Below are 14857 nucleotides of genomic sequence, written 5' to 3' on the forward strand. Positions count from 1 at the left end.
CCTTCACCTGTTTTTTTTTTTTTTTTGTTTTTTCCTGTAATTCTTTCAGGGATTTTTGTGATTCCTCTCTATAGGCTTCTACTTGTTTATTTATATTTTCCTCCGTTTCTCTAAGGGAGTTCTTCATGTCTTTCTTGAAATCCTCTAGCATCATGATCAAATGTGATTTTAAATCTGTGTCTTGCTTTTCTGGTGTTTTTGGATATTCAATGTTTGCTTTGGTGGGAGAATTGGGCTCTGATGATGCCATGTAGTCTTGGTTTCTGTTGCTTGGGTTCCTGCACTTGCCTCTTGCCATCAGGTTGTCTCTGGTGTTACCTTGTACTGCTATTTCTGACAGTGGCTAGACTTTACTATAGGCCTGTGTGTCAGGAGTGCTGTAGACCTGTTTTCCTGTTTTCTTTCAGCCAGTTATGGGAACAGAGTGTTCTGCTTTCGGGCGTGTAGTCTTTCCTGTCTACTGGTCTTCAGCTTTCCTGTGGGCCTGTGTCCTTAGTCCACCAGGCAGTTCTCTTGGAGCCGAAAAGTTGGTCTTACCTGTGGTCCCGTAGTTGAAGTTGCTTGTGGGGGGGGGGCTGCGTTTGAGCTCTCTGTGAGGGAGGCAACCAAGAGGGCCTGTGCCACTTTTTCCTGGGGCCCCCCGTGCACTGGGGTCCCAGATGCGTTAGGTATTTTCCGCTGGAGTCAGAAATGTGGGCAGAGTGTAGTCTCTTCTGGCTTCCCAGGCATGTCTGCCCCTCTGAAGGTTTAGTTCTCCCTCCCACGGGAATTGGGTGTAGAGAGCTGTTGACTGGCTCCCTTCAGGTCTCCTGGTGTCTGGACAGCAGGGGACCTGCCGCTAGAGTGCCCCTATCTTCCAGTTCCCAGAGGCCCTATACAGTTTCCTCTTGGGCCAGGGATGTGGGCAAGGGTGGGCAATATTGGTGGTCTCTCCCACTCTGTGGTCTCAGGAGTGCTCACCTGTCTGGGTGGAGAGCTCTCTCTCCCAAGGGGTTTGGGGGAGCAGTGAGCTGTGGCTTGGATCAGCGAGGTTGGGGCTCTAGCCAGAAACCGGAAGTGTCCGGTCCCAGAGGACTTTTGCCTCTGTGTGTCCTGAGTCCACCAGGCTGGTTGCTTGGAGCAGAAAAGTTGGTCTTACCTGTGGTCCCGCAGCTGAAGTTGCTCGTGGGGGGCTGCTTTTGATCTCTCCGTGACAGCAGCAACCAGGAGGGCCTGTGCCGCCTTTTCCTGCCCCCTCCACCATGCACTGGGGTCCCAGATGGCATTAGGTGTTTTCCTCTGGAGTCAGAAATGTGGGCAGAGTGTTGTCTCTTCTGGCTTCCCAGGCGTGTCTGCCCCTCTGAAGGTTTAGCTCTCCCTCCCATGGGATTTGGGTGCAGAGAGCTGTTGGCCAGGTCCCTTCAGGTTCGGGCTGCAGAACCACATCTTATGATTCCACATCACTTATAATATAGATATCATCACCAATGCCATTCATTCAAGTCCTGCTTCTCTCAGCAGAATCCTCTTTCTTACCAACATCCTCACTTCTCCCTTCTCCTCCCATTTCTTCTCAGCCTCCCCATCCTTTATTCATACTACCCTATCAGCTTCCTGATGGACCCCTTTCATCTTCCCATTGGTTCAGATTCCCATCAAGATCCAAAGTCTGAGGTTCTTGGAAATTCTTTTTTTTTCCTTCAGCCATTTGGAAAATTGTTGGCTTTTGATTACCCCAAACTTCCATGTTTTTTGTTGTGTTGTCCACAGTGATATATAGATTCAGGTGACTTGTCAACTCCCATTCATATACCTCCAACATGGCTCTTTGTGTACCTAGACACCAGTTGTTTTCGACTGCTTCTCCTTCTCCTCCTCCTCCTCCTTCTCCTTCTCCTCCTCCTTCTCCTCCTCCTCCTCCTCCTCCTCCTCCTTCTCCTCCTCCTCCTCCTCCTCCTTCTCCTCCTCCTCCTCCTCCTCCTTCTCCTCCTCCTCCTCCTCCTCCTCCTCCTCCTCCTCCTTCTCCTCCTCCTTCTCCTCCTCCTCCTCCTTCTTCTCCTTCTCCTCTTCCTCCTCCTCCTCCTCCTTCTTCTTGTTCTTCCTTGTTTTTTTGAGACATGGTTTGTATGTGTTTCTCTTGCAACTTGTTCTGTAGTCCAGGATGAACTTACACACACAGAGACTCACCTGCCTCTGCCTCCCCAGGGATTAAATGCTTGTGCCAGTGCCACCAGACCTCTGCCATCTGCTTATGGACAAAGGATCATTGTCATTGTTGTTCCCTTCCCTGTTCCTCATTTCTGTCACACATGTGATTTCCAGGTCCCTGAATCCTGGCTCTGCTTCCTTCATTTTCTCACAGCTCTCTGGTGCATTGGCTTGTCCCTCTTCCTAGAAGCTCCTCTTTGGTTTCAGAATTACATGCTTCCTGGTCTCCACTGAGCTCCCGCCTTCTCTGTCCACTGCTGGGTTCCCTTCCCCCTGAGCTTTCCACATGACTCCCCTGCCACCCTCTTCTATTTTCCCTCTCCCGTCTTTCTTGAAGCTTTCTCCTTATCACAAGGACCCAGGTCCTAAGTCAGCCTTCAGTTCCCTCCTTAGATGACTTCCAAGTTCACATCTCTCTGGAGCTGGGAATCAAGATTTGGAAACCTCCATGATTGTTCGTTGCAAATCTGGGGAGGTGCCTGCACAGAGCTCGTGTTAATAGGCTGTGGTAAATTAGGGGCAAGGAAGAAAATTGGGTGGGATGAAATTAGCTCTAAGTTCACACCTAACTGGAATGGAGGATGACGGAGTGTTGAAGGAAGGGAGAAAAAGGAGAAACAGATGATTTACCTGTAGGAAAAAATCCCATAGAGAAAAGATACACACCTGCAGGAGAAAGCGGAGAGTGAGAGTGAGTGATCAGATGAAGGAAATGGAGAAAAATCATAATTATGATAAAGAAAGAAGCACACACACACACACACACACACACACACACTGAGATCTACCACTCTAATTGTCTTCTTCTGCTATTAGTTACCTACTACATCGTTCACTGTCATCTACCTATGTTGTCCATCATGTGTCTGTCTATATATCTTCTGTATATCTGTCAGTAGTCTATTATCCATCTGTCTATCCTCCTCCTACTCAATCCCTCTATCAAGTAGTAAGTCACCTATTATCTACAATTCAGACTGTGTATATGAATCTCTCTCTCTCCACTCTCTCTCTCTCTCTCTCTCTCTCTCTCTCTCTCTCAATATCTATCCATTCATTGATCCTTCAGTTATTTATATCTAGGTCACAAAACAAATGAATGAGAAGAGTGGTGCACCAGAGAGAGGGATGTTGATGTACTCAAGGGTCCAGGAAGGGACACATGTCGTCGAAATAGGGACTCCTCAAGAGACTGGGATAAGTGATCCAAGCAGGAGGGTTAGAGGGATGAGGATATTTGGCAGAGGACAGAGTATCCAAGAGGCCGTGCATGTACTGAGTTCAACCTTTTCCATCTCAAGATCCAGGGCAATGAGGAAGGAATGCAGCTGGTGACTGAAATGGGCCAGACTTTCCGAGATGTCCATCTCATTTGGCTAGGACCCGTCATCCCTGTGCTGAGGCTTATTGACCCTGCATTTGTTGCCCCTCTGCTCCAGGCCCCAGGTATCCCTTCTAGGATCTCAACCATTGATTTCTTCTCTGTCTCTTATCTAAGCTCTTTCTATCCCTGAATTGATCAGGGTGAGCAGCAGATGGGGCTGTCTCTGAGAGTGGCCATGTCTCTGCGGCTCACCTGTTGAGTGACTTTAGATAATGTCCTGAGTCTCTCTTGATGCTGAAATCTGAGCTGTGAGTGTTAGAAGCTCAACACAGTGTGACCTAAGCCCATATTGGCTGGGAATCTACTTGGAGGTAGAACACTTGCCTACCATGAGCAAAGTGGTAGGTTCCATACTAGAACTGGGAACAATGACCTATCTTTTTGATGAAACTTTTTGTGCCTCTATGTGTATGGCTGTGGTTGTGGGTGGATGTGTGTGTGTACATGCATGTGGAGGGCAGTAGACAACCTGAGGTGCTATTCTTGGAACTCTATCTACCTTCTTTTAGACTAGACCTCTTTTTTCCCTGGAGCTCACTCATTAATCTGGATTCTCTGGCCAGTAAGCCCAGGGATTCTCCTATCTCTACATTCCCAGCAGTAGCAACACAATACAGACATTTAAAATATTTGTTTTTGAAGCATTTATTTACTCATTTTGAGGTTCTATGTAGCTCTAGCTGCCCTGGAGTCCACTTTTTAGGCAAGGCTGGCCTTGAACTCACGGAGACCCACCTTTGTCAGTCTCCTGAGTGTTACTATTAAAGGTGTGTAGTACCATGTCAGAATTTATTTTTATTTTATGAGTGTTTGTTTATATGTATGTATGGATAGCAAATGTATGCAGATCCCTCAGTGACCATAAGAGGGTGTCAGATGCTTTGGAAGCAGAGTTACAGGTGGTTGTGGGTGCTATGTGGATGTATGAACTAAGCCAAGATATTCTGTAAGAGCCATCTTCTACTGACCCATCTCTTCATGCACAGGGATGGGATCTTTAAGTTGTGCTTCATTCATTGTGTTGTGATCTGAGAAGAGAGAGAGTCCACCCATTCAAAAATGACCTAGTATCTCCTTTGCAACCAGGAAAGTGGACAGATTTCCCAGAGCTCAGCTCCAACCCTTTGGTCACAAATTCAGTCTTACCTCTGAGATTCTAGGTTTCTTTCCTTTTCATGTCCTGCATTTCTCCCTCACTATCGACCCTCTGTGCTTCTGGGTTCAGAATAAAGACACGGAGTTTGATAAGGCTCTGTGGTGTGGGTCTTACATTCCTTTTGGTACTTCCTGGCCTGGGAGTAGTTAACTCAGAGTAGCAAGCTATCAGCAATGTGCGCAACTTGCACTATTGACAATGTGTAGATAGAGATTCCTTTCAAAATATGCAAATGGGTCTGTATGGTCCTATGTAGAACAGAACAACGTAGTGCTTTTTGACTTACAATTTGTCCTCAGCGACATTCACTAGTATTCCTGTAAGATGTGTACCTCCTAGGTGAAGAGTTGACGTTGTGAGAGGCGTGTAGCATAGGTGAATTTTCCCCCACCTCCCTAATTTCGTACGTCTTTGCTGCCACAGCCACCTTGAATAGAAGTGACTCAAGCTGGAGACAATTTGGGACAGGGATGGAATGCAGAGAACTGAAGGGAAAGATGCACCAGAGTCCAGAAGGGTCAGCTGTGGGTGATGGACCCTGGGTATGCCTTGTGGCTAGAGAGCGCAGAATCAAGTCGTCATGGTAGGCACATGGTTCTGAGAATAGAGAACGATGCATTTATAAAAATGCGAACAGAGTGGGGATATGTTCTATGGAGGTGTGGTGAGGTGTGTGGGAAGGAGGTGCCTCTGTGGGGCCGTGCTGAGCCATCACTTCCCTCTGAGGAACCAGCTTCATGATGGTATAGTATAGAATAGGTTATTTATGGCATGGAGAAGGCAGTCAAGAGGGTAGGGGAAGCAGAGAGAGAGAGAGAGAGAGAGAGAGAGAGAGAGAGAGAGAGAGAGAGGAGGAAGAAGAAGAAGAGGAGGAGGAGGAGGAGGAGGAGGAGGAGGAGGAGGAAGAGGAGGAGGAGGAGGAGGAGGAGGAGACGAGAAGCTGGCCATCAGCACATGGAAGGAGAGGCAGGAGGGAAATGGGGAGAGAAGGGACAAAGGGGGAAGAGGGTAAGAGAGTAAGGGAGTGAACAGGGGGCAAGCAGGTCCTTTTATAGTGTCAGACACACCTGCCTGTTTCCAGGTAACTGTGGGGCAGAGCTTAGACAGAGTGCTAACAGAGAGGCCCTTAATTCTGATCACTTAATGCTTAGTATGGCATCAAGGAGAAAGCTCGAGGGGTCTATGACATATCTAGGACACATTTAGGACTTGAATGGGACCATATTTAACTGCTAATAGAGGTTTATCTGAAGTCACAGTCATGTCATGTCAGACTGTTACACACTACGTTGTGGCATGTCAGGGAACTGCATGTGTGTTATTTAGGACAGGTCATGATACCATGTGCCCCTTTCATATGTAACAGGATGTGTCAGGACATGCCAGAGAGCTGCAATTGACAATGTGTTCTAGGTCTTGGCAAAGGCCTGCAGACTGTTCGTAATAGTTTCAGAGCTGGAAGACATGGTTGACAATGTAGTAGCAATGTTCAAGTGTATTGAGGAACGCTGTGCCCTGTCAGGTGACCTCTGCTCTCCCTGGTGCTGCAGCGTGGTCTGGTCCCCCCTTACTCCTTCCTTTTTCATGGTTCCTTTCCCTGTCCCCTTCCTGCCTTCCTGTATTTGGAGGGGAATTGGAAAGCCCTGGGGTTGGGAGTTCCCACTCTTCCTGTAGTTAATCTGACTTTCTCTTCCTGGCCCCTGATTGTCCTCCTCCATGGCAGCTTTGGTGGCCCCGAAGGACCCGACTTTCTTACACTTCCTGAAGCCCTGGCTTGGTGAGTATGTTAGGCTGAGGGTCAGGAGGCACCTTGAGGTCAGAGGAAGTTTCCACCTTTGCCCCCTGACATTGCTGCCTTCCCAGGAGATGGGCTATTTCTGAGTTCTGGTGACAAGTGGAGCCGCCATCGCCGTCTGCTGACACCTGCCTTCCATTTTGACATCCTGAAGCCCTATGTGAAGATTTTCAACCAGAGCGTAAACATCATGCACGTGAGTTCCTCAAACCTAGGGTTCCTCAAACCCCATAGAGTATTGCAGAAAAGAAAATGGCTTCAGGCTGATTGAATCTGAAGGTGTGGTTCTGTTCTGTGGTCTCGGGGACATCAGTTTTCTTCTCGTGTCTCAGTTTCCCCATCTTTAAAGCGAGAATAGTAATCTGTACTTAAAAGATGATCGGGATGGTACTCTGGAGTCCTGCTCCTAGCATGTGGATGAGTTGACAGCTGATGAGTATCTACTCTTCTTCACAGGATCCCTGGAAAGTCACCCAAAAGTTGGTGTTGACTACAGAAGTAGGTCTTTCTGTGTAGGGCACTGGTTCAGACTTCATTGCCCTACAGGTGGCCATGGTGACACACTTCCGAATACCTGCCTGGGGGCACTCCGCAATAAAGATTGTTTATCATAGGCCAGTCCAGGCTTCATCAACAAGACCTTGTTTCAAAAAAACTTAGATCCTTTAGGGAGAAGTTTGTTGGGAAATAGGTGAATATGGTCAAAATTTATTTAAAAACTAAACCAAACCTAAGGCTCATATAGAGCTGAGTTCACTCTGGTTGTCAAGCATGGAAAATCCTGGTTTTGAAATGGAGAAAGCAGAAACTTTACATGGACTCACTGTAAAGACTGAGAATCGAGGACTTAGAGAAATCTGAAGCTCCTTCTAGAGCCAAGTACAATGATGATCACCACTAACACTTAGTGAGCACCTTCTGCATATGAAATAATATGCCAGTTCCATGGTCTACATTGGTTGACGCAATTTCCATGTTGCTATGTTGTAGAGATGGTATGACTGTCATATTATGGTTGATTAAACGAAAGGTCAGAGAGGTCCGACCATCTTCTCCCAATTTACAAAAAATAAGACTGCATGAAAGGGAGAGAGAACAATGCAGTGTACTTTATGGGTAATAAGTCATGTCATTGTAGTTGTCCTGGAAGACTTGGCCAACCTCGAAGACAGCAAGCTGACCAAGGATAGAGATAGAATTAGACTCAAGCCTTCCATCTCCTAACCTAATGTCTTCATCTGCTACAGTAACATCTTCTGCTCCTGTCAGAGTTAGGTTTTCCCTGGTATGTGGTGTTTAGTGTTGAGAAGGAGCTCAAGGATCAAAGGCTCATCCCCATTTCTGTTCTTTCTCTGGTCAGGCCAAGTGGAAGCACCTATGCCTGGAAGGCAGTGCCCGTCTGGAAATGTTTGAGAACATCAGCCTCATGACCCTGGACAGTCTGCTGAAATGCCTCTTTGGCTTTGACAGCAACTGTCAGGAGTGAGTCCCTGTCTCAGCCGTGGAATAGGACCTTAAGACAGCCCATATATTCTTTTATTTTTCCCTTCCATCCCCTTCTTTTCTCCTTGACAGGGTCCCTGTCTGTAGTCTCCTTTGAAACTCCTTATGTAGAGCTTCTGATCTTCCTGAATTCACCTCCTAATTGTTGGGATCACAGTCAGGAGCCACCATTCCCAGAAAGTGGCCAGATCTTAAAGATGTTGAATGCCCAACCGGAAGGGTGTGAACTCCAACCTGAGTATCCCAGAGCATAAGAGAAGGTGTCTGTATAGGAGGGTGGTTCCTAGTCACAGTGACCTTGGGCAATCTAATCAATAGAAGAGCTTTGGAGAGATACAGGATACAAGGGACTTGGAGAGGAGGGTCTGAGCCTGAGCAGAGTTACAGGAGGGGAAGAGGAAGAAGAGCAGGAGCAGCTGCTGAGTGAATGAGGGGATGAAATGATGCCCACGTATACCCAGGGATCCCTGTCAGGAGGCTGCTTGTGGGGAGAAGGAAAGAGAGTTTGTGTGTCATGGCTGCCCTTTCCTGGATGGGTCCTAATCCTGGGACTCTGGCTGGAGTTTTACTGTGTGATAATTGCTTCCTTTCTCCTCCTTGCCCTGCAGGTCTCCCAGTGAATACATTTCTGCCATATTGGAACTGAGCTCCCTCACCATAAAAAGGTCATATAAGCTCTCCCTGTACCTGGACTTCCTGTATTACCGCACTGCTGATGGACAGCGCTTTCGCAAGGCTTGTGACCTGGTGCACAGCTTCACGGATGCTGTCATCAGGGAGAGACGTCGACTTCTCTCCAGCCAAGGCGTTGATGAGTTCTTGGAGTCCAAGACTGAGTCTAAGTCTAAGACGTTGGACTTCATCGATGTGCTCTTGCTGGCCAAGGTGGGCTCCTGTGGGGTGTGGGTTGCAGGAACCCCCATGGTCAGTGTTAGACAGAAGCTGGACTTGACCAGGAGGCATTGGGGAGTTACAGACTGTGCTTCTGAATCTACGCAGCACACAGGGGTCCATTTTAGTTGTGACTCTTGAAGGCTCTGCTGAAAGAGCAAACAGTGGGCAGGAAGTGGAAGAAGAAATTTAAGCAGGCTGTGGAGAAGACAGAGGAGGCATCTTGTGTGCACAGTGGGCATCGGACACTGTGTCCTCCCTTCTGTCTTAGGGGTGCGTGACTGTGAAGGGACACCATGACCAAGGCAACTCTTATGAAGGGCGTTTAATTGGGACTGGCGTACAGTGTCACAGGTTCAGTGTATCATCGTCATGGAGGGAAGTGTGGCAGTGAGCAGGATGGAGGAGTTGAGAGTTCTACATCTTCATCTGAAGGCAGCCAGGCCAAAACTGTCCTCTGAAGTGGATAGATCTTGAGCATAAGGAGGCCTCAAACCCATCTACACAGTGACACAGTTCCTCTAACAAGGCCACACCTCCTCCATTAGGGCCACAACTCCTATTAGCCACTCTCTATGACCAAGCATTCAAGCACATGGGTGGTCAGAACACCACCTCAGACACGGTATGAATTGAGGGTCGTGTTTTATCTTCAGGATGAACATGGAAAGGAGCTGTCAGATGAGGACATCCGGGCAGAGGCTGACACCTTCATGTTTGGAGGTGAGAGTCCCTGTGTAGGTCTTACAGAGGAGGTGTTGTGGGGAGACCTAGTATCCTTCCTTCTTTCTATCCATTCCTTTTTGGAGCCTTGCTATCTGGACCCAACTAACCCATTGTGATGAAACAGGCCAGAGACCCAAATCTGCCTGTCTGTCTACCCTTCAGGCCATGACACCACAGCCAGCGCACTCTCCTGGATCCTGTACAACCTGGCAAGGCACCCGGAATACCAGGAGCGCTGCCGTCAAGAGGTGCAGGAGCTGCTGAGGGACCGAGAGCCTGAGGAGATTGAATGGTGACTATGGTAGTCTCTGCTGTTATAGCTTCTGGTCAGCATGGTCAGTGCTGCATTTCTTACTGAGGTGTCTGTCTAACTCAGTCTGGCTTACAGAGCCTTAACACTTTGCCCAGCTTGGACATCTTCATTTAATTAGTTACGCCTCACATGGCAAATTACGGTTCATTACGGTTCATTATGGAGTTTTCAGGCCCAATTTGTTTTTCTTGATTCTCTTCCTCCCACCTCGTGAATTTCCTTCTGGCTTTTGTATCAATTTTTGTGTCGTAGTTTATCGAGGACACCTCCACTTCCATCCTTGTGAATCCCATGGTGGACCTTCGTGTACTTTTAGTGATGTTTGTAGATCTCAAAATACCAGGGGTGCTCTTCCAGGGGTCCCGAGTTCATTCTGAGTAATCACATGTCGGCTCACAGCCATCTGTAATGGGATCTGATGTTGTCTCTGGTGTCTCAGCAACAACAAACTCATATACTTTAAATCAATCAATCAATCAATCAATCAATCAATCAACTCAAAACTCAATATCAATGGAAGAAAGGATTTTGATAGCCTCACCATGAAGAAATGACAAGTCTTTGGAATGATAGATATTTTCATTAAATTACAGTTTTGGTGTTTCTGATGTAACGAAGGAATCCACCTATATTTGGAGGGACCAATTTTTTTTTTGTTTTATTTTCGGATAGGGTCATACTGTGTAACCCTGGCTGACCTCGATCTCACTGTGTAGATCAAGCTGGTCTCAAACTTACAGAAATTTGCCTGCCTCTGTTTCCCAAGTGCTGGGTTTAAAGGTGTGCACCACTGATGTGCAAGCATTTGTTTATTTATCTGTTTATGGAGACAGCTGCTTGTCTGGGTCATGGCAGCCTCCAGCTTACTCTTCAGCTGAGACTGAGTTTGACCTCCATCCCCCTGCCTCCACTTCTCCAGTCCTGGGATTCTTTTTCTGACTGCATTTAATTCTTTTTGTTGCCAATTGCTAGTTTTCTTAACCTCTTCCTCCTAACCTCGCTCGAGCCGTGTGTGGACTTTCTTCCTGTGCCTGCCTCAGCCTTGTGTTCCACAGGCCTCATCAGTAACTTAGCTTTTCAGAAAATATTTTCATTTTTATTACTGTGGTTTTGTAACAAGTTTTAGTGAGTGGTAGGTGGGCCCTCTTTTATTGTTAACATCAGTTTCCTTTGCATGGACTCTGGCTTTAACTTTAGTGGATATTCATTCTTCTAAGCAGAGTAAAGTTGTTGACTGGGGATGAAGTTAGTGGTGGACATTTGCTTATTATTCAGGGCCCTGTGAAAACCAGTCCTGGGAAAGGATTGTCAGGCACAGATTCTCTCTCTCTCTCTCTCTCTCTCTCTCTCTCTCTCTCTCTCTCTCTCACACACACACACACACACAACATAGACACACACAGAGACAGACAGACAGACGGACACATGCACACACACGGACACACAAACATACAGACAGACACATGCAGACACACAGACAGACACACAGACAAAAGACAGACACACGTACACACACACTCATGCACACACACTCTCACACACACATAGACACACACAGACACACCCGGACACATGCACAGACACAGAGGCACACACACACACACACACACACACACACACACACACACACACACCCCTCATGCCTAGGCAAGCAGCATTAGTAACCTCCATCAGGTCTCAATCAGAAAAGACCTCAAAATAGAGAGGAGATTGGATAGGAGGACAAAGTGGTTTTAGCAGATGTGGGAGAGGGATGAGGGAGGAATGTTGGGTGAGTATGATCTATATACATCACATACATGTATGGAAATATAAAAATGCATTTTCAAATGACAGGAAAACCCAGCTAAGGCTTATTGGCTAGTATTGGAAAATGTTAATATAGAAAGGAGTAGCCGGGAGGTGTCGGCACACACCTTTCATTCCAGTATTCTGCAGGCAGAGGCAGGCAGATTTCTGTGTCTGAGGGCAGTCTGGTCTATAGAGTAAGTTCTAAGACAGCCGTAGCTACACTGAGAAATAAACAAACAGAACTTAGATCTTAATAATGCTGGACACCTCCACTGCCTCTCTGCTCTCGAGTAAATAGACTCATTTAAATAACCTCTTAGGCCTTTAAGTATTTTCATTTCTGCATTTATAAAAATTTTTATTACATAATCGAGTTTTGAAGTAACGTCTCCTGTAGCCTAGGTTGGCTTTTTTTTTTCTTTTCTTTTTTTCGGAGCTGGGGACCGAACCCAGGGCCTTGCGCTTGCTAGGCAAGCGCTTTACCACTGAGCTAAATCCCCAACCCCCTAGGTTGGCTTTTTATTACTGATTCCTGACTCTCCACACGGCCAATTTATCAAATGCAGAATGCCTTTGGAGGGGTATGCTTTAATTAAAATATTTCATGTTAAGCTCCCCCCTCCCCGTGATTTTCTGATTGGGGGGAGGGTAATCTTTGATCCAATGTCCTGGATCTCCATTGAGCCCTGTGACATCAAAACCTGGGAAGTTGCATGGTAAACACCAGGAGTTCAAGGGTGTTCTAAGTAGCTAGACACAAACAAAGGAGCCTGCAGACATCTTTGATTCATCCGGAATATGATTTGTTACACGACAAAGCATGAGAGGCAAGTGGTTATAATCCAAAACGGATACCAGTGAGGCTGAGTCAAGTCCTGATTTTCCTGACTAATTGTGTGCTGTGTTCTTTAGGGACGACCTAGCCCAGCTACCCTTCCTGACCATGTGCATCAAGGAAAGTCTCCGGCTGCACCCCCCAGCTGTAGACCTCCTGCGCCGCTGCACCCAGGACATTGTGCTACCTGATGGCCGGGTTATTCCTAAAGGTGCCCTCAAAGGCAAGGGTGAAGGGAGGAGCAGATGGGACGCATCTGAGTAGGGTGATGGTCCATAGGGCAGATTGGAGCTAGTACTGACCGGATCCTCCTACCCAACAGGGAACATCTGTGTCATCAGCATCTTTGGTATTCATCACAATCCTTCAGTGTGGCCAGACCCTGAGGTGGGTGCTGCTCTAGGCATTTCTGGGACCCGGGGAGTGGGTGTGGCCTAAACCTGGAAACAAGCTGTCACTTCTGTCTCCCTGTCCACTCCTCTTCTGGGGCTAGCTGGGTGTGCGCAGAGAAGCAACCTAGAAACCTCATCTTGTCTCTCCCCTCAGGTCTATGACCCCTTCCGCTTTGACCCAGAAAATCGTCAGAAGAAGTCACCTCTGTCTTTTATTCCCTTCTCCGCAGGGCCCAGGTGAGGTCAAATGGCTTGGTGTGATGGGTGGATTGTGGGGCTGTCAGTTGGTGGAGTTTGGATGGTTGGATTCTAGGTCTCCTTTCCACCGTCTGCTCAGGGTGCGTGCAAAAGTCTGCAGAACCCGGGATTGGAATGGGAAGGGCCACCAGGCGTGGCCCAGACCGAGTCAGGTGGGGTCCAAGCGCTCAAGCGCTCTTGTGTAGGTCCTGGAACCAGAGTCTCCACCCTGTCCCTCCGCAGGAACTGCATAGGACAGACTTTCGCTATGAACGAGGTGAAGGTGGCACTGGCGCTGACGCTGCTCCGCTTCCGCGTCCTGCCGGATGACAAGGAACCGCGCAGGAAGCCGGAACTGATCCTGCGCGCGGAGGGCGGGCTGTGGCTGCGGGTGGAGCCGCTGAGCACAGACACTCAGTAAACCTGTGTAAACTCCCGGTCACTCTCCTCTGCACAATTCAGAAAAAGTGGACCCTCACCGAGAGCCGGCAGGCGGCGCTGCAGAACAACAGACTCTGGTAGCCTGGCTAGGGCTGATGTCTGAGTCCAAGAGCCTTTCTAGGTGACCCACAGGGCCCACAGACTGATGAGAGTTGCACCCAAGCTCAAGAAAGGCCTTTATTCTTTTGGCCATAGGGAGGCACCATAGATCTTTAAGCAGGAGAGATATAAGGTTTACTGGCAGATTTGAGGCAGTTTACTTCTTTCTTTGGTTTTTGAGGCAGGGTCTCAGCTTTCAGTGGATACAGCAGGCTGGCCTTTAACTTGCAGCAAATCTCTGGCCTGACCACCCGAGTGGCAGTTAGAAAGTGGGCCACTGTGCCTGTCATATCTGAAGGTATTTTTTATTAGAATGATGGGAAGTTTCCTAGGAGAGAAGTCTGAGAGCTCTTCAAAATGATGTTAAATGATGTCCAAGGCTTGTGATGTCCAAGACCATTGAGGCAGCTTGAATTTGAAATGACATCACATTGCAGGCTCCCTGCGTGGTGATGTCCTTTCAGGTTCCCACTTGTTCTTCCTTGGGCTGGGGAGGTGGCTCAGTGGGGAGACAGGAGGATCCCAGGGCCTCAGTGGCCAGCCAGTCCTGCTGAATCAGAGCTCCATGTTGTTAGAGACACTGTCTCAGGAAATAAGGTGGATAGTGATGACTGAAGACACCTGAATAAACCTCTGGCCTCCTCATGAGCATCACTGATCACTGTATGTGAAACACACACACACACACACACACACACACACACACACACACACAATTCTTGTGTCTCTTCTAGGATTTGATTTCCCTCCTCCAGCCAGGAAGGAATTAAAACCGTTTCATGAGTTAAAGACTGGTCTTGGCTATGTTGAAAATTTGAGGCCAGCATTGTGAGACCTTGTCTCAAAACTTAAAAACCAGAGTTTTACATATCTTTGGCTTGAGACATGACTTTAGATGGGCTGGAGAGATGGCTCAGAGGTTAAGAGCACTGCCTGCTCTTCCAGAGGTCCCGAGTTCAATTGCCAGCAATCACATGGTGGCACCAAGTAATGGGACCTGATGCCCTCTTCCGGTGTGTTTGAAGACAGCTACAGTGTACTCATATACATAAAAAAAAACATCTAAAAAAGAAAAATGTGGAAAGCCGCAATAGCATTCGCCATCAC

The 14857-nt window shown here is 47.7% G+C and overlaps 1 protein-coding gene across 1 annotated transcript; it reads left to right on the forward strand.

Annotated features, from left to right (window-relative positions):
- The first annotated feature begins 1799 nt into the window (after window positions 1-1799).
- LOC116907155 (cytochrome P450 4F5-like) lies at window positions 1800-14398 on the forward strand. Its single transcript, XM_032910145.1, has 12 exons — window positions 1800-1811; window positions 3489-3633; window positions 6451-6504; window positions 6591-6718; window positions 7883-8004; window positions 8634-8910; window positions 9573-9639; window positions 9805-9934; window positions 12659-12792; window positions 12904-12968; window positions 13128-13210; window positions 13454-14398. Exons 1-12 carry the CDS (start codon window positions 1800-1802, stop codon window positions 13629-13631), a joined length of 1395 nt encoding a protein of 464 aa, XP_032766036.1. The 3' UTR covers window positions 13632-14398.
- The last annotated feature ends 459 nt before the right edge of the window (window positions 14399-14857 follow it).

This window comes from Rattus rattus, chromosome 1 (assembly GCF_011064425.1).
Source record: "Rattus rattus isolate New Zealand chromosome 1, Rrattus_CSIRO_v1, whole genome shotgun sequence".
NCBI classification, from domain to species: domain Eukaryota; kingdom Metazoa; phylum Chordata; class Mammalia; order Rodentia; family Muridae; genus Rattus; species Rattus rattus.

Excerpts from the sequence above, each read along its gene's own strand:
- LOC116907155 (XM_032910145.1), top strand. Across the intron at positions 12,793-12,903 it reads TGGCCGGGTTATTCCTAAAG|GGAACATCTGTGTCATCAGC; the intron begins GTGCCCTCAAAG and ends CCTACCCAACAG. Across the intron at positions 13,211-13,453 it reads CCCTTCTCCGCAGGGCCCAG|GAACTGCATAGGACAGACTT; the intron begins GTGAGGTCAAAT and ends GTCCCTCCGCAG.